The sequence below is a fragment of the Cyrtonyx montezumae genome, unplaced genomic scaffold (assembly GCF_038088225.1).
Source record: "Cyrtonyx montezumae isolate F1298 unplaced genomic scaffold, pur_monq_1.0 scaffold_16, whole genome shotgun sequence".
Taxonomy (NCBI): domain Eukaryota; kingdom Metazoa; phylum Chordata; class Aves; order Galliformes; family Odontophoridae; genus Cyrtonyx; species Cyrtonyx montezumae.
Window position 1 is genome coordinate 12,263,411 of NW_027071892.1, and position 17,863 is coordinate 12,281,273.

The window sequence follows — 17,863 nt, forward strand, 5'->3', positions numbered from 1 at the left end:
CTCTTAGTCAAAGCAGTATCTTAAATTGAATTTCTCTGGCTCTTTCCCTTCAGAATACCAGGTTTTTCTAGTCTATAACTTTGTATTTCAAGAGCTCTTGAACCACTCCAGTGGAACAAATTATCTTCTCATCTTTTCAGGATTGATAGGGCTATTTACTGTGAACTACAGAGTGTATTAGCATTTAAGGCAACTGTGCCCATTTATTCAAATGCAGTCAAACTGGTTTTTGATGTTTATGTTCACAGATGCTCTATCTTCTTACAGAAGAGAGTGTGACTATGCAAGGAGGTTGCAAAAGGCATCCATTTTAGTGCATTTATTCTTAATATGTAGGATATACTCATGATCCACCACTGGAGTATCAATTTAAATCTAATTATTATTATTGATGCTCTCTACAGCTGTGAAAGTGTTTCTTATGTTTAATAGGTCCTTCTAAAAGTCAGCATAAATGGGAAGTAGTGGTTCCTGAGTGAGATGTAAGGGACTTGCAAATATAGATGAAAACTTACTACTGTGTCCAGAGTTATTTTTAGATCTTTGCTCAGGGAATTGTATGGAACACTTCCAGTAATACTTCAAATACTAAGAGACTCTGAAGCCTTAAATGTGGGAAGACTCTGGAAATTGCCTTTCTTGTATCCATCTTTTCTCAATTTCTTTGGATATTTGGAGGTGTTACGCTTAAGGAGTGATAGTGCTGTATAACCTAAGCTTTCACTTAAGTTTTCTGCTTGTTTGTTGTTAAATTACAGTAAGGCTCTTTAATCTTAGTTATGTTAGAATTCTGAAATGGGTTTCAGATGGCCTAAGATGTCATAATAAATTCAAGGATCATTAACTTGCCAACTTTATATACCTTAAATAATATCCTATTCTATGTTCATATCAAGGTGAATTATGTAGATGTTTAATTTCTGTTAAGTAGCTCAGCAAGGCTTTGTGCCTGTAATGTGACAGTTAGGTACCAGAGGTCCAGATTTAAGTTCTTTGTTCTGGGTCTGTCCTCTAATCCCAAGACTTTAAATGTTTATGGTCATGTTATGTAGTTGGACCCATAGTTGTATAGTAGAAGTAGTTAACTGCTTGTTTAAGCCTAGTACTGCAAAGCATTGTGTCTGGTCTGTAGTAGGAAAGATTAGCAGTTGGAGTCCCTGGATTCTAATGTACTCTAAAGGAGGTTAGATTCAAAGGTCATAAATCATTTTATACTTTGAATCACTTTGAGTTCTAAAAAAATCACTTGTGCAGTATCTTCTTAGTGAGAGAGACTGCTTCCTCAAGCAGAACCATCCACAGAAAGATGTGTAACACAATTATTATCTGTTCTTAAGTAATTTCTGCTATTCAAGAGAAATTACAAGAATCAAAAAGGTCATGAATTATGTTTTCAAAACAGTACAAATGGGGAAGTGTTAATGTAATAATTTCTATGTTACCTACAAGAAGTCTCAAGCAAGGATTACAGCCTTCTGTATGGATGTTCTTGTGAAAAAAATCAAGATTGCTGACATTAATTGTTCCTGGCCTTAGACTGTGACAAATTGCAGCAGCTGGATGAAATGCAGTGTGCACGGAATAGAGAAGATAAGTTAAAATGTAACAAGCAGATGGTGCATAATAAATATATAACAAGAAATTAAGTTGCCTACCATATGGAAACTGAGGCAGACAATGAATGAAGTTAATAGGGGAAGGCCTGTGCTGTTGACTATTCTAGAACCATGTCTAGTGAATTCTTGGCACTCTACAGTTCTTCCATCTTTTTTTTTTTCCTCCCTCCTTTAAAGGTCAGAAACTTAAGGAAGAATCACCTCTGGAGTCTGTAAAAATGTACAGTGTGTTCACACACTTCATTAATTCCCCACTGTCTGGATACCAGAAGTCTACATTTAGACTTTGTGTGGTCCTACTTTGTACCTTTTAGATTCTTGGAGGTAGATTAAAAAGCCTGGTAATTGTATGGCACTGTGTAAGCCTGTGTGTAGGAGTTCTTGCTTTTGGCCCTTGGATGCCAGTAAATCTTGACTGTATTTTTGGTGTGGTTAAGGTGAATGCGAGAAACAGCTTCACAGATACAGCTCCCATGTTGAAAATGCTTGAATATCATTTACATCTTGTGTGATGGTTTACCATTTTTGTGGTCAAAAAGTTTCTTTTTACTCATGTATTTTATTAAGGGTGAACTTTTGTTTTTACCTCTCACTTCTTGAGCCAAGTAGAGAACTGCCTGGGTGTCCCAAAAGACAAGCAGAATAAATGCCTGTGTGTGGTAGTGGCTATAATTTGATGTCTTACCTTCAGCCATAACAGTGAAGCACAAAATCAAATTCTTAGATGGGAAACGTCCATTTGGCTCTCAGTTCTTGAGACTAAATGCCACCCTGCTTCTGGAAAGAAGCTTTAATTTTGTTATGCATAAAATAATTAGAAAAAATACTCAGTATGTCTGTCTTTGCAGAATTGTTGTTGTAAGTCCTAATTAGCGCTACTCTAAATCTTGCAGGACTGTACTGAATATAAGGATTTGTTCAGAGCAAGTACAGCTGTAATTAATCTTTGCATTCCCATCAAGAAATGCTGGCACATGCTGTGAGAAACAAGGAAGGAAATTTTCAGTTCAAGCTGTCTGAGCCAGTACCCCACTGCAGCTAAAGAACATGAGAGTAATCTCCTTATTCCTTCCTAGTGTGCAGGAGAGTTCTGGGCAGAGAATAATCCAAGCTGGTGAGTTGATTTGGGCTGTTGATTTTGCTGTTTAGTTTCCACCTTCTGTTTCTAATGGATCTCAGTCATTCAGGAGATTGAAGAGTTTGCAACGAGCAAGACCATAGAGGTTCCCAGTAATGAGAACGTATTGCAGAAGTCAGAGCAAGTCAAGTGCATTTAAAGGAAAGCTCTCTGCATGACTAAGGGAGTCTAATAGTTCACCACCGAAACTTGGTGGAAACTAGAGAGAACTCATATTGAACAATCAGTGTGTGTACAGGTTAAAACTGGTAGTGGATGAGGACACAGTAACTTTTATTCTAGTCCCAACAAAATAAGTTCCTAAAATCGAAACAGAGAGTAAGAGTGACTTTAGTGGCTTTCCAAATTACTCTGAAGTGTTCTCTTGAGGAAAAAAATAGTTGAGATCAAGACTTGAATTTTTTCTAAGGGGCCACTGAATTTAGTAAGGCAATGGTTAATGAATGCTTCAAAGATTTCCTGAGTTCCCTGGTTTCTTGGTCCTATAAAGCTTACAACTACAAGTAACAAGCACAGTTGAACAAATAAGTGATGCATGAGGAACTAGATCTGTTTTTGTGAGCAAGTCTCACTGGTATAGTTTAGAAAAAAGAGAAGAGAGATTTGAAGTTAAGTCTTAATGCACAGTCAGTGTGACAAGTTGCATTTAATAAGCCTGTATTCTTGAAAAGATAGGACGTGCCATGCAAGAAAACTGAAAAGGAAAATACAGATAGTATCATCAGGTAGCAATAACTTGCTTTTGTGCCAGCTATCGAAACCCTGGTCTTTTTTGTAAAAACTTTTTTTTTTGTAAAGACTAACCTTCTTTAACCTATCTCTCTTTTCTTTGCTCCTTCCTACTCCCTCCCAAACCTGCTGTACACTAAAACAGTGAGTTTGTCATGCAAAGTTTGAGCTTAGCTTGGGCTGTAGTTCTGTGACAGTAGTCATGGTGAGTGATAGGAAATGGTGGTTTAGGGAGTTCTGCCCTGCACTGTGTTCCTGTTTGTGTTGGCATAACTTTGTTGGAAGCTGTGCTGTAAATGGAGAGGCTGATGTGAAGCATTGATTGTATGCACAGCTGAGGTGGTGACATGCTGTGGCACTGAGGAAGGAGCAAGCAGCTGGCATCAAAAATGAGCACAAGTTACCTTAATGTGATGTTTGCCAGGGAATGATGGCAGTGTGTTTCTCAGACAATTGTTCCTTTCCTTCCTGAGTCTTTTGTCACGCTACAATAAGACATCTGTACTACAAGGATGCTGTTTAGTTTTCTCAAACGTTTGCACTGCAAATTGTCAGTGTATTATAAGTGTTTGTGTAACATTCAAAGTCAAGTCTCTGCTCTGTACGTGTACGCTGAGCTCAGAAAAGGAGGTAAGCAGAGGGAGGGAGAAACACAGTATTTGACTTGTGATTTTTGAGTCTAAGTGAAATGATAGCTGTGCAACGTTGAAGATTTTCATATGTATATTTGGCAACTTAAAGATGCATCTGAATAATGTATTGCTCCAGAAATCTCTTGGGAGTTCATACTGCTGCAGACTGTGAGTTGAACATGTGGAAGGAGAGATGTTGTCTTCTCAAAGAAGAGTAAGTTTAGTTCAGTGCTCTTCTTTTTCTGAATGTGTGCTAGCTGGGAAACCTTTCTATTACAAAACTAGAAGGCATGATCTCTTCTCACTGGTTTGCAGCTATACTTAAAGTAGCTCTGTGGAGTGAACATAATTTGCTCTATTATTGACTTAGTATTTGGGGGAGGGGAAAACCTTCTTGGAAACATCATGCAAGATTTTCTGTTTGAGAAAGTGGAAAACATGTTGCTCTGAGAAGTAATTTATTGACACCTTTCAAATGTCTCCTCTGTATACAACACAGATTCCCGCAGTTCAGACTGTGGCAGACTTGTGCTTCACTTGGCCTTACTCCTGAACAAACTGTTGGTGTTTGTCCTTAGAAGGTCTGCTCTTTACCCCACCCCCAAAGCCTCTTAATTTGACTTGCTTTCCATGATATGCACTTAATTCTACTTTGGGAAAACTCAGTAAAATCTGAAACTGGAAAAAAAATAGTGGTTAATTGATGGAACTCTTTCTCCTATTTAATTCACTCCGAATTCTGTGTATTTAAGACTTTGATCTGTCAAGTTTCAGTCTGGTCAGATTATAGCACTGAATTAATGATGTTAGAGGTGTATTTATTGGGCAAGAGGCAAAAGAAGAACCCATTATGTCCTCTTTTTCCATTATCTTTCTTCTGTTGCAGCATATGTGTTCTAGGTTGCAAGGAGCTCAGATGACTGTACGCATGGCTGGGCAGCCTCCCCACTGCAGCTCAGCAGAATGTGACCAGGGCATTAATTGGGTTGTTGTTTTTCAGTAGGCCAGTTTGCTCAGCAGCTTGTAGGAGATTGTTAAACCTGCTTCAGTTTGCACTGCGGCTTGATTAATTTACACATGTAAATCAGTCCTTAAGGATGGAACACAAATCACTTGATTTCAAGTCACTTATTTCAATTATTAGTAATTTGAGATTTGTTTTAATATGCTTAAAGCACTTGATTCTTACAAAGCAGATGCATTTATGTGTTTCAGGTTGAATAAGAATATAGCTTTCTACTTAATACAAGTCTGATATTAAGAAGGAAAAAAGCTCTGTCGTGATTTCTAATAAGCCTGAGCTTCATGGTAGTTTGGTTTAGGGCTGTTAAAGGACTCAGATGTAGATGCATATGAAGGTTGGATAAGATCTGTCAGTTCAAACAGCAGTTGCTTATGCAGGTACTGATCCCACCTCACATTGTGAGCCCTTACTCAAGGATATTTGATCCTTTAGTGAACCAATGCCTGAAGAGCTGTAGGTTTCAGCTCAGGTAAGTATTTCATACAAAAAATTCATAATGTGGACTTGTACAGCAGGGTGAAGTGAAAAATGCAGGAAAAGTGATCCTGAATATTTTGAAAGATCACAAGTTTGGCAATTAAATTTAAGTGACTCGAAGCCCTCCCAGTAAAATATCGAGAGTGCTTGAAGTGTTTGTTTGGAAGAAACTTAGGGGAGAAATATTTTTAACAATGGGTAGGTATGTCATGACTGGATTAAATAAGTGCTTTGAGGTGATCTTACAGTGATCATGCATCGTGGAGAAAGACTGAGCAGATTGCAGATGGGAACTGAAGTCTACTTGAGATCATCGGTCTGATTTATTGTTTCTCTTCTCTTGAAACCACCGTGAGGTGTTGGGACTGGGTGCTGGAGCAGGAGATATGGTGCAGTAGAGGGGATCATTGTTTGCTGGGTGGAACACTCTCTCAGACCCCAAGCACAGCTGTGAAGCAATGAAATGGTTCTTTGCAAGTGGAGGAAAATCTGATTGTTAGAGCTCTAGAAGTCTTGCAGGTATTTGTAAAGGTCAGACTTGATACAAAGCAATACCAGTCTCAGTGTGAGTTGGTGAACATGAGATTGAGTAGGTTCTCAGTAAGAATGCCAGTATATAAATGTAATTCCACTGATTTGAGGAGTCACTGGGAAAGCAAGAAGGCAAAAAAGATGAATATTCTAGTTCTGTGTTGGTCAGTGTCTTAGAATTAACAAATGCCAAGTTTTTATTGAAAAAAGGAGAGGCTATTTGTTTCCAGAGTTAAAGGATTTCTGGAAACATAGACACAGTTTGAGAGGAATCCCCCCAAAGACATGCAAGTCTTGTTCTGCATGGCTCAGCCTGCTGGGAGCTGAGGTAATGGTATGAAGCTTCAGAATAATGTAAGCCCAGTGGAATATTTTTCTGTACTTTCCCATCTATGCACGTGTTCTTAAGGGAGGCAAACTGTTAATAGCACACCTAAGTATAACTAAGATATAACTTGCATTTCCTGTAAGAGGCTGTAGTAAAACCACCAGGTACTGAACAGCTTTCTGTATCTTGCAAGGTTATTGTTTTAGTCTGCATTGCATCTGTGGCTGCATGCATACAGACAGAATGAGAAAATCTTCGTAAAGTTTTTTTCAAATAAATGTGTGGGATTAATGACTCTTTCCAGTCTTTTTAATTATCTTGAAAACAAACATACAAAACAACTAATTAAAACATGTCTGAGCTGATTTTTACGCAGCAAATAAAGCGTTAGGGCACCTTGCAACAAATGCTTTGGTGTAGAAGTAGAGTAGGAAGTCTCATTCTATGAGATACTTGAGGTTATTCCTGTTGTAAATGCATTCAAGTTGCTTAGCTTTCCAGCTGGCTGCCTGCCATGGAAAAGTCCAAGCTCAACATTCTCTCATGACTGGTGTTAGCTGTTTCTTCAGCCCACAAGATCTAAGATACTCTTTTCCCATCCATTTATCTGATAAGATTTGAAAGGGAAACTCACTGGTAAACTTCTGATTTAGTCTTGATCAGATATCCAGGGCTGCTGACGAGATTAATCCGTAAGGTAATATTATTTCTGTCGGTGTCTCTTCTAGTTCTGCAGATGTCTTCTGTAAACAAAACAAGTTTCAGGTTTGCATACTGCTGCTGAAAACAAAGCATGGGACTAGGACAGCCTAATGGGATTGTGTGTTGTTCCTGATGGGTTGTAGAAACACCCAGTTGCTTTAAGCTCTCCATTCATTGGAAACGCATGTTTTTTGCTTGTCTGCTGCCCACTGAGAATAAATGGGATCGTTTTTCAGTCATTGACCAGGAACTTGGATCCATCTATTGAGTTACAGCTCAGGACTTTGTTTTAACCATGGCAGGCTTGCTGCTTTCAGTTGCCTTCCCTTATGCATTTGAGCTGCCTGTGCTTGGAATGAGAAGTTGTGCTGGCGTGCATTAGTTCAACTTCATCAAGAACCTCCTGTGTCTGAGATGAAAGGGTTCTTGCAGCAGCTCCACACAATGCCTTCCCTTAGTTGGCAGGGAAACAGGAAGGAATCCTTTCATGGGCTGCTTAGGACTAGATCTGTTGTCCACTGTGCCAAGGGGAGTGTGTGAGCTGGGTGCACTGATGCTGGCTGCAGCCATGGGGCTTCTGTTGTTCTTTAACCGTACCACATGAATTGGGTGTGTATCTCTGTATCTGTTCCCTGGATCTTTCTGGTTACTCATCATTGAGGGCTAGGAAGTGCTAAATCACTGTAATGTGCTAGTCTGGCTGAGGCTTTCTTTAGCATTCAAAAAGAAAAAGCAGTAATTTTATTTTTTATATTGTTCTTTGAAACTTTGATTTCTGTATGGCTAATACATTTTTCTTTGCTATTTGCACCTGCTTTTCTTCCTGTCAATTCAGGAACATGAAGCAGTTATAGAGATAGAAAGAAAAGGTAAAATCAGAACAGCAGGGGTCTGTGCTATTGTCTCTTGATGTTCAGATTGTAGGATGAGCCTGCCTTAGTCTGAGAGAAAATTCCTTTCCACCTAGAGGTACTTACTAGTGTGCACACTTGGGACAAATGGACAGAACTGCTAATGTACTATTGAGTAATCTATCTCCTCTACATCCTGTTGATGAAGAAACACCTCGGATTTGAGCGGAAAAAATGTAAGATTTTTCTTTCCCTTCACAGCTTCCAGAAAGAGGTGCTGTATTTATTTAATTGCTGTAAAAAGCTGCAGTATGTAGGAGTTGGCTTTTACCACGAGAGCTCTGCTCCTGTTAAGTGTTTCTAAAACTTCACTCAGTTGTGGGACCCTCAATTCTTGTTGCTGGTGTGGGAGTTCAGACTGGCTTGGACTTCTGGAAGAAATGAAATAAATATTTGATCCCATCTTTTTTCATATGCTGCATAGCATACAGTTCAGCCAATGTGTCATGTATCAAAGCAGGATGAGTTTATAGAAAGCCATCCTGACTTGGACAGACAAGCAGATTTTTGCATTGCCTGTTTGTACTGAGCTGACAAATAATGAATTTTTAAAATATTTTTAGTCTTTTAACATGTGATACTCACATCGTATGTCCACACAGCAGAAAGAAGAGGTAGTTTTTGGAAGCTTAGAAGCAAACAGTGCATTTTGTAGCTGGTATGTTTGCAGGGTACAGATAGCAGCAACTTGGATAAGCTCTGGAGTTGCTGGATGGGAGCCAGCAGCTCGGGCTGTTGTTAAGGAGGAAGTTACAGAAACCTGGTGGTAACAGTTCTGTACAGCTTAAATAATGAGAAATGGTTAAGTCTCTGTCTTGGAATCGGTGGCTGAAAAATTAGTGTTCGTCTTGTGTCAGTAAGCGTGAGCGCCCAGACAGGATGTAGATAATATCTGCAGAAGAGAATTACAGTGTAGAACAGGCATTAGCATTTCAGCACTTCGGGACAATTTAGGTTACTTCAGCATCCTTCTGAATGGATTCTGAGCAAGCACTGACACGCTTGTCTCCTGAGAAAATAATGCTTTAGAGTTCTTCAGCTTTTGTAGAGAAGGGTTCACACTTGAGGCTGTGCTAAATCTACGCCATTAATAGTGATGTACAGATTTAGGAGTGATTTGCTGAAAGACCATGCAAACTACTTGTTCATGAGCAGGGTTATTTAGTTCCAGTTGCCCCCTTATGAGGCTTTTAACCTGGTTCCTCAGGGTTTGTAAAGAACTGCACTTTTTCTTGGACCAAACCAGGGTGTGGGAAGTGGAGATATGTCTGTGTGCTCACTTGCAGAGGTTACGTGGAATATGGTGCTGGGTGTTGTGGCCAGCAGGTCTCCCTGAAGAAAGCATTTCCTGCATGTCTTTGCTGGTGAGATTTTGTCTTCTCATCTCAGCACGTGACAAAGTAGCTGATCCTAGTCTCCAGCATTTTCAAATGCTGGACTCCTGGTTGCTTTATTCTACTTCTGTGTTAACAACCTTGTTCTTTCCTTGGGCCTCTGCTTTGGATGTACTGCCTTTAAAAAGCATCTGGAGTTGTAACATTGAGACCTCTTAGAATCAACGGGTGATCAAAATCCCAGAAAATGTAGGAAAATGAGATCTCAGTATTTATCTGAAAAACAAAGGTATTACTTGCAAATTAGCTTTGCCTTTTCTGTTAGTATTTGTCTTCGGCAATCACAGTAGAATAATACATTATATAAAGACCACCTTTGGATGAGACTACGTACCAACACTTTAAGTGCATCCTAATCACAGCATCATGAGGTATCCTGAATCTCAGGGAGACCCACAAATGTCCCTGTGCTCCAGTGACTCCACAAAGGTCAACCCAGGAGTTAAACCATACAATTGTGCGTTCAATGTCTCAGAGGATAAAGACTGGGAGTCATCCAAACTTGCTTCTGTGATCTGGATTTCCTCTGCTTCTCAGCTTTGCTGAACATCTTGCAACCTCTCTGTGCAGCGTGCAGTGCAGACATCGCAGCCCTTATAGTCTGATTGCTGTTGCTCCCACTGTGTGGAGTCTGATGCAGTTTGTGCTAGTTACTTACGGTGTCTGTTTCTCCGTGTGTTTCTGTGTTTGTGGGAATCTTGTTCAGATCTGTATTTTATGTTCCTTGAAGTATAACATTTCCTTCCTGTGTGGTTTAATTCATCATCTGAAACAAGCGAACGCTGACAGGTCTACCTTAAATTGTCCACTAAATTTAGCTGCTAGGGACAGAACGGTCAGGAAGGGCTAAATTAATATTATGTCAAAAAGGCCTTGGGACGAGGGAAGGAGAAAAGCCAATTTGGAACAGAGGATCTGCTTTCAAGTCTTTCAGAATTGGAAGGAACTGATTTTCAGAATGAAAAGCTTAAAATGAACATGTATTTTAGGGAACTGCACAATAGGACGTTTCATTATCATCTGTGATCTAACCAACTGCCACTTTGGATAAGTGGCTGAAGGTTAGTGGCACGCTGATAAATTCTGACCCTGCAGAGCACTTCTTATGACTGAGCTTCTATTTTACTTTAAAGCAGTCTACGTTTAATCTGCTGTGCATTTTGTTTCCATGAAATGAGAACTACTTGGGAATTCTGCCCAAGTGTTTTTTACTTGCTTTATGCAATGCTGAGTGGCAGAGGAAGTGACGCCAAGTTTGTTCTGATGTTTCACTGGGGAGATTTCTTGTGTGTTATGAAACTAGCCTGAAGGCACAGAGATGTCGAATTCAATTATTCAGTTATTTTCATGGTAATTATTTGGAGCTAATATTAAGATTACATTCGTACAATACAAAACGTAAGAATTAGATGGAGTAAATATGTCATCTTAATTTTGTGCCTTCTGTCCCTTGAAAATTTTGCTTGCTGTGTTCACAGAAATCTCAAATGTAAAAGAAGAGCCTTAAAGCACTATTTCAGGAAGCAAGAGTGCGTTTACATTTGTCTCCCTTTCTCCTCTACTAGTTACTTTTTAAGTAAACTGTACTGTTTTCTATGGCTTCACCAAGCTGTATACCAAAGATAGGGCAATTAGAAGAAAATAAAAATTGAAAATAAAAGCCAATGGTGATGTTATACTGTAGAGCTCGTGGGCTCATTTTAGGCCTTCTGTTTGTGCATCTTGATTCCCCATTCCCAGATGTGCAGTGACTCATCCTGCTGAACAATGGGAACAGCATCTCTTACCCTTCACTTGGTCCCACTTGGCAGAGCTGTTACTCAGAGGATATGTGTTGCAGAGGGAGAAGAGATTAGCAGTGGGAGAATGAATCACCCGAGTGTCTGTGGTAACTTGTGTGGAGAGCAAGAAGTTAAGGAAGGCTGGTGGTCCATGCTGTGCTCCTGTGTACTAATAAGGTGCCCCTTCAGGCAGCTCTGAACATAGGTGGACGATAGCATTTTCACTTGGGGACTATTGAAGAGCAAAGAAAAAAAAATTACTTTTTCCTATTTCAGTACAATATAAAATACATAAATGATAGAAATCAAGCAGTTGGACCATTTTGCTGCCTGTGATCACAGTTCAAAATAGATTGGATTGTTTTCCTCAGTAGAACCATTAAAACAGTTTGTAATATTAATTGCAAATAGTAGCTGCTGTTTGCCACTGCTTCTATAGCAAATCCTGCTGGCGAGCCCACGGTCACTGGCTGGGATGTGGAAAAGGAAGCACTAAGCCCGTGTCTGAACACAGATGAGAGGCTGGGTGACTTTAGAGAAACCCTACATTTATGCTGGAAAAAAAGAAAAAAACACAAGTTGTTTTTCTCCAATGCCTTCCTGAGAAAAATAGCTCAACACGCGAAGGGCAGCTGGTACTAATTGGCTTCCGTATTTGTTAAATAGAAAACCTGCTTTGACCTATTCTTAAACTATTTGTATGTGCTTTATATCCACGTTTGTTAAATAGGTTTATAAAATTCCCAAAACATGAGTGCTCTTTGCATAAATAATAAATTATTGGTGGGATTCAAGACTGCATTCAAGTGTGGCTTGATAGGAAGCTCAATAACTTAGAGATCTGATTAATATTACTTTCTGTTTCACCTGGAGTGCAAGGAAAATGTTAAAAGCTAAATGAATGTTCAGTTAATGCAATTATTGCAATCAAAATGTTGAGTGTAAAGCAGTCCTAACACTTGGAGCTTCCTTATTTCTCCCATTCAAATAAACTCCATGTTATATCCTTCCAATGCATTCGTCTGTGCTGCCTACTTGGTGAACCACAATGTGCCCCCCACCCTTCCCTTCAGAAGCAAGCAGCACGTCTGTGAATCAGACTGAAATGTAGATGGAGGTTGAACAGCAAGTCCTTGGAGGAGGAACTGCATCCATGCTTTAATCGGGGAATGGTCGTTAGAAGCAGGGAGTTTTCAGTGTCTGCGTGTGTTTTGTTGCTTTCCCCTCCTTCAGGTTTGTCTGCTTTTAATGTTTTGAGCTATTCTTAGCTCTGAACCCTCTGGAGCTGGAGGGGGTTGGGTTGTTGCTTTGACTGGAAGCAGATATTTTGGCATATGTACTGAGTATCTCAGAATTCTGTGCTGGAGTGGAGCAGGCATCTTCAGATCTGTCAGTCCGCTCGTATGTTGATCACACCTGTTCCAACAATCTGACTTTGGCTATCCAAATATTTTGCAATTACTGCTCAAAATTTTCCAGAATTAATTATTTGGCTTAATTACAACATCCTGAAGGGTATTACAGGAAACTAGGGAAGTCTGCTTTCCTTAAATGGTTGTAGAAATGAACGTTATTTTTTTTTTCAATAATTACATTATTTTCTTACCTTGTTATAAATGTGCAAAACGTCAAACTGAAGCAGGAAAAGGGGGGAGGCACAAGCCATAAGTCAGGGAAAAGCCATAAATCAGGTGAACTTGCTTGTGTATCGCAGCAGTGTACGTGCATACAGCTGTTTCCTGTTCGCAGCGTGGGAGGCTATAGGAACAGGGCAAGGACCCTCAGAGCAGCTGCACAGAAAAAGGAACAAGTTGCCTCACTGACGGTCCATTTGCCATCTTGTTGCACATTTAAAAGCGTGGTGTAGGACAAAACACAACTGATAGACAAGGTGGGGTTTGCATTTTGTTTTGTTTTCCCCCCTGGTGACCTTTTCCTTTTGGGCTCTCCCCTCTCCTAAGAGTAATAACACAGGAAGACCTTTTTTCTTATTCATGCGGTCTGTGATACCTCTTCTGATCCCAAATAGTGCCAAAAAATACAGGAAATTACTTTCACCTTATGAAAATTCATGATTGTAAGGAAGCTCTTAGAGCAATTGTTCTTTAGAAGCTTCCCCCCACCTCTGGAAATAGTCATCTTTTTTCTGCTAGTGATAAATGTAAGCTTTGTGATAAATGGAAGCTAAAAATACATTCTCTCTTTTATGAAAGGAGAACTCCAGTTTTAACTGTGAAGAAATAGTAAATTGTGGCTCCTTTTTGTCTGTGCCTGATGCTGGAAGTATGTACTTGTGCAGTACACTGAATCCTCTGAGCTCCATTCTGATTCTTCAGAATAAACTGTTGTGTTGGCATCAGTTTCAAGCTGTACTGGAGTGGAATAGTTTTATTCCACTGTCTCAGGCCTATGGTATGGAGGGGAATGTTAGGTTTAAGGTTTTATATTGCTGTTGGAATCTATGAGATAATATTTTGAGAGCGTTCTTCTCAATTAGTAACTTGGTAAGGGCACCTACTGTCAATTTTGGCAGTGCAAAGTGGCATTTGATTTGAATGTAACATGTAGGCAAACAGTCCTTAAAAACAAAAAAGTGCATTTTTGCATAAAAATAAATTACTTCTAAATATGGTTTATACTACAGTATAACTGCAAAGAGATTTTGTAGAAATTGGTCATTAAAGCCCTTGAGCCTTTTAGAAGGGGAACTACACGTAGCCAAGGAATTCTTTCAGAATGCTCCTGTTTTACTTTTTGGTGAACAAGTCTAGGTTAAGCGATTACAAATTGTGGGTGAGTTCAGTCTTTCGCTTTTCTAATGAGGTGTCAACCACTGTGGGATATGCCTTTGTTCACTGTTGTGAATTTTGAGCAAAGTACATTAGTTTCTAATGAAGATGTTCGTCTTCACTCCCACCTAGTGTCAGTACATTCATTGTACAAGGGATGAAAAACCTAATTATTTACTCCAAAGCAAAGTACTGCCTTCAGTAACGCTTCCTTTTCATTATAAGGATTTCCTTGGAGCATTTCTTTCAGCTTTCTATTCAACTTTGATTTTTCTACACGTAACAGAGAATTAAGAAAAATATTACTTTACCTATGCATCAGTAACCCATTATAGCAGCTCCACTTAAGTCAGCAGTTTGTGTGAGCTCGACTCTGTGGTACTGTATTGCTGCAGCCCCTTAAGTGTAACAAGGTGTAGCCCAAACTTCCATTTATGATTTCCTCTCTCTCCTTCTCCAGGGTGAATCAGTGAAGTATTTCCTGGATAACCTGGATCGGATCGGTCAGCTGGTGAGATATAGCTTCACTTTCTGAGCAGAAAGCCTGGATGTGCTGTAGTTAATGTCTTAACAATAATAATAAAAAGTCTTATTAAAAACTTCATCAAGGCTCTTTAGAAATAGTAAACTCTCGCCTTGTGGAACTGAAGCTTAGTATTTGATTAATGTTTTCTGGTAGATAAACGTTCTTTATGGAAGCTGCTTTTATGCAAATAATTTCTTTTGCCCTCCCGTGTAGCCTCTGGAGCTCATTTTCTTCTTGGGGATCTGATGACTGGTTTGACTAAAAGCAGCAAAGTTAAACCTTACCAAGTAAAACGTTTACTACTGTAAAATTCAAAATCAGCAATGGAAACATCTGGCAGGAGACTTGGAGGAAAGGGGAAGGTGACTGTTCATGAACAATGTGCACTGGTGGCCTGAACCACGTCCTGCAGTAGGGTGTGTTGCTGTAATCACTGGTCATAGACTGTGAACTGACACTAAAACTTGCAAGATACCCTAGGAGAGTAACAGACTATGAAAAATAAGAAAATTCAGTTCAGTGACATTTTGGAGGTCTGCCTTACAGAGCAGTGCCTAAATGGTAATAGTGCTGTGACTAAGAAACTCATAAAGGTAAAATAGTCTTCAGCTTGAAAATACAAAGCAAGGAGAATATAAACAGAAGTGATAGTACTTTATTTTCTTAGGTCCTTCAGCAACCCATTATTTTTAGTTGGATATGCATCCTTCACTTGGTAGTTAAAACTAAAAAGGGTCTCTGGCTGATTTTTTTCTCTCATTCAGTACTTTTTTTTTTTTTACATTCTTTTCATTTCTTTTACAGAATTATTTCCCCAGCAAGCAAGATATTTTGTTGGCTAGAAAAGCTACCAAGGGAATAGTAGAGCATGATTTCATCATTAAAAAAATACCTTTCAAGATGGTGGATGTTGGTGGACAGCGATCTCAGCGTCAAAAGTGGTTCCAGTGCTTTGATGGAATAACTTCAATTTTGTTTATGGTTTCCTCCAGTGAATACGATCAGGTTCTCATGGAAGACAGACGCACAAACAGACTTGTGGAGTCCATGAATATCTTCGAGACAATAGTCAATAACAAGCTTTTCTTTAATGTTTCTATTATCCTGTTCCTCAACAAGATGGATCTTCTTGTAGAAAAGGTAAAGACTGTCAGCATTAAGAAGTATTTCTCGGACTTCAAGGGTGACCCTCACAGGCTAGATGATGTCCAACGTTATCTGGTGCAGTGCTTTGACAGAAAGAGGAGAAACCGTAGTAAGCCACTCTTCCATCACTTCACCACTGCCATAGACACTGAAAACATCCGTTTTGTGTTTCATGCTGTGAAGGACACCATCCTTCAAGAGAATCTGAAGGATATTATGTTGCAGTGAAGGAGAGAAGTCCATGTCCTGTTAAAATTTGCTGGAGGGTTAGATCAAAATGTTTATCCTTTCTTTATGGCCCTTGCATGGGGTGTAGGACCCATGCTACTTACTTGGCTCAGGAATGCTGTAAACTAGCCAGTCAAAACAGAGGAGCTATAGGCCGAAGGAGTCAATGTTGATGTTAGCTACTGAATCATTTGGACTAGAAACACTACTGAAACGTGGCTGTTGTAGGTTCTGTACCTAGTTTGGAATGCTGAGTAACACAACCACCTTCTGCCTTCTTAGAAAACAAAAAACAATCTCTGACCAACCACATATGGAAGACACTTTGTTTTAAATGGATATACTTACTTCTCAGAGACACTAGTCACACAATCTGCCTTTTTTGTAGTTTGGAGGTGCTGAATTGATCAAACTAACCTAAATGTAATGAGATTGGTAGCTGTATTGGAGAATGTTAATGGAACTTCCATTCTTAACACTAGGAGTGTAACCAGGTCTGATGTGCAGTTCGGTTTTGCCACAGATCTGGAATCTACTAATTAAGGTGGATGCACAGCTCTTGTCTGAAGGTTCTGCATGAGTCTCCTGAAGCTTAAGTTTAAAAACTGTTCAAGGAAACCCATGTTGGAGTAAATTGGATGGGAAGTGAAGGCCTTGCTGGAGAAGGGCTTATTTTGCACTATGTGTAAAAGGTATTACTACATCATGGGGAATCTGATTTCCTTGGTGAAGCAGCCTGTGCTAGAGCACCTGACCCTGTATGTGCACAGCAGGTGAGATGTACTTCATGGAAATCCAGCACTGTTCTCACACCTGCAGTTTGGCAGTAGTTGTGAAGGTTCAGGATCATGTGGCAGGGCTTCACCTATATTTGCAAGTTCGAAAGCTGATTAAACTCTTATGCAAAGGTTTTGGTAGTACAGCAGCTGTTTGATTAGCTGCCATCAGCTGACTGTATAGGAAGACCGAACGCTCTAGAGATCCCAGTTTTACAGCTGCACTGATGTGTCTGGACAGCAAGATCTTGCTGTCACATTAGCCCTTAATCTGTGTCTTAATGGGATCTTTAGCTGGTAGTAATGTACATGTAATTCTGAGTACAGTCAAGGTTGGAGTTGCCCATTTGGGGCAATGGTTTGTGTATAAAATTGCAAGAGGCTATGAAAAACGTTGATATGAACTGTTCATTTCTTAGCTCTCAATCTGTGTAACTATCAGGTGCCTTTTCTGTGTACAGACATATCAGATCTTTTCTATTACAGTGGGATACGTGAACAACCTTACGACCTGCCTTTTTCTCTGAGCACTGTAGTGCTATTCTTTAGGTAACTTTCAAACATAGTTTACTGTGCAATTTTTGTCATAGCTTTTATCTGAGAATAAAACCTGAAGGGCTGTTTGAACCCTTACAAAGGCAGTGGATTCCCTGGAGTTCTTTCCCCCACCAATACTGCCGTGGCATGTCAAAACAAGCAGTGTTTTACTTCAGCTGGCGATCCCGTGGGAAACGTGGTCTAAAACACATGAAAGGACAACGGAACAGGATTTAAATTTGGATGAAATCTGGAATCTTTCTTCCCCTCTGAAGCCTGCAGATGTCCGTATCAGTGTGTCTGTGTGGTTTCCTACTGTAGCAATCTCTGGGTTTTCGTTATGCAGCTTCAGAGTAGAAGAGACATGGCTGTGTTGGTGTTACGTGACATGGGACTGAGGTAAGAAGCAGTGAGAAGCTGCAGACAGGAAAATCCAATTTAAATTTCAGCAAACTTAAAACAGGAATTAGCTTTCTTGTAACAAGTCTTATTTTTGCCAGGACCAAGTCTGTTTATTCATTTTTAGCCTCGAAGGAGAAAAATGTCACACAACAAATATTCAGATGAAAGAAACTCTTGGGTTTATTACATTAGAAAA

General features: G+C 39.6%; 1 protein-coding gene across 1 annotated transcript in view; it reads left to right on the plus strand.

Moving 5' to 3' along the window:
• GNA12 (G protein subunit alpha 12) overlaps nucleotides 1-17,369 on the plus strand; it is a 32,429-nt gene extending 15,060 nt beyond the window's left edge. The window contains exons 3-4 of the mRNA XM_065732862.1: nucleotides 14,513-14,563; nucleotides 15,383-17,369. Of these exons, the coding sequence (XP_065588934.1) occupies nucleotides 14,513-14,563; nucleotides 15,383-15,952 (621 nt within the window). The 3' untranslated portion in view covers nucleotides 15,953-17,369. The remainder of the gene's footprint in view (nucleotides 1-14,512; nucleotides 14,564-15,382) is intronic.
• The last annotated feature ends 494 nt before the right edge of the window (nucleotides 17,370-17,863 follow it).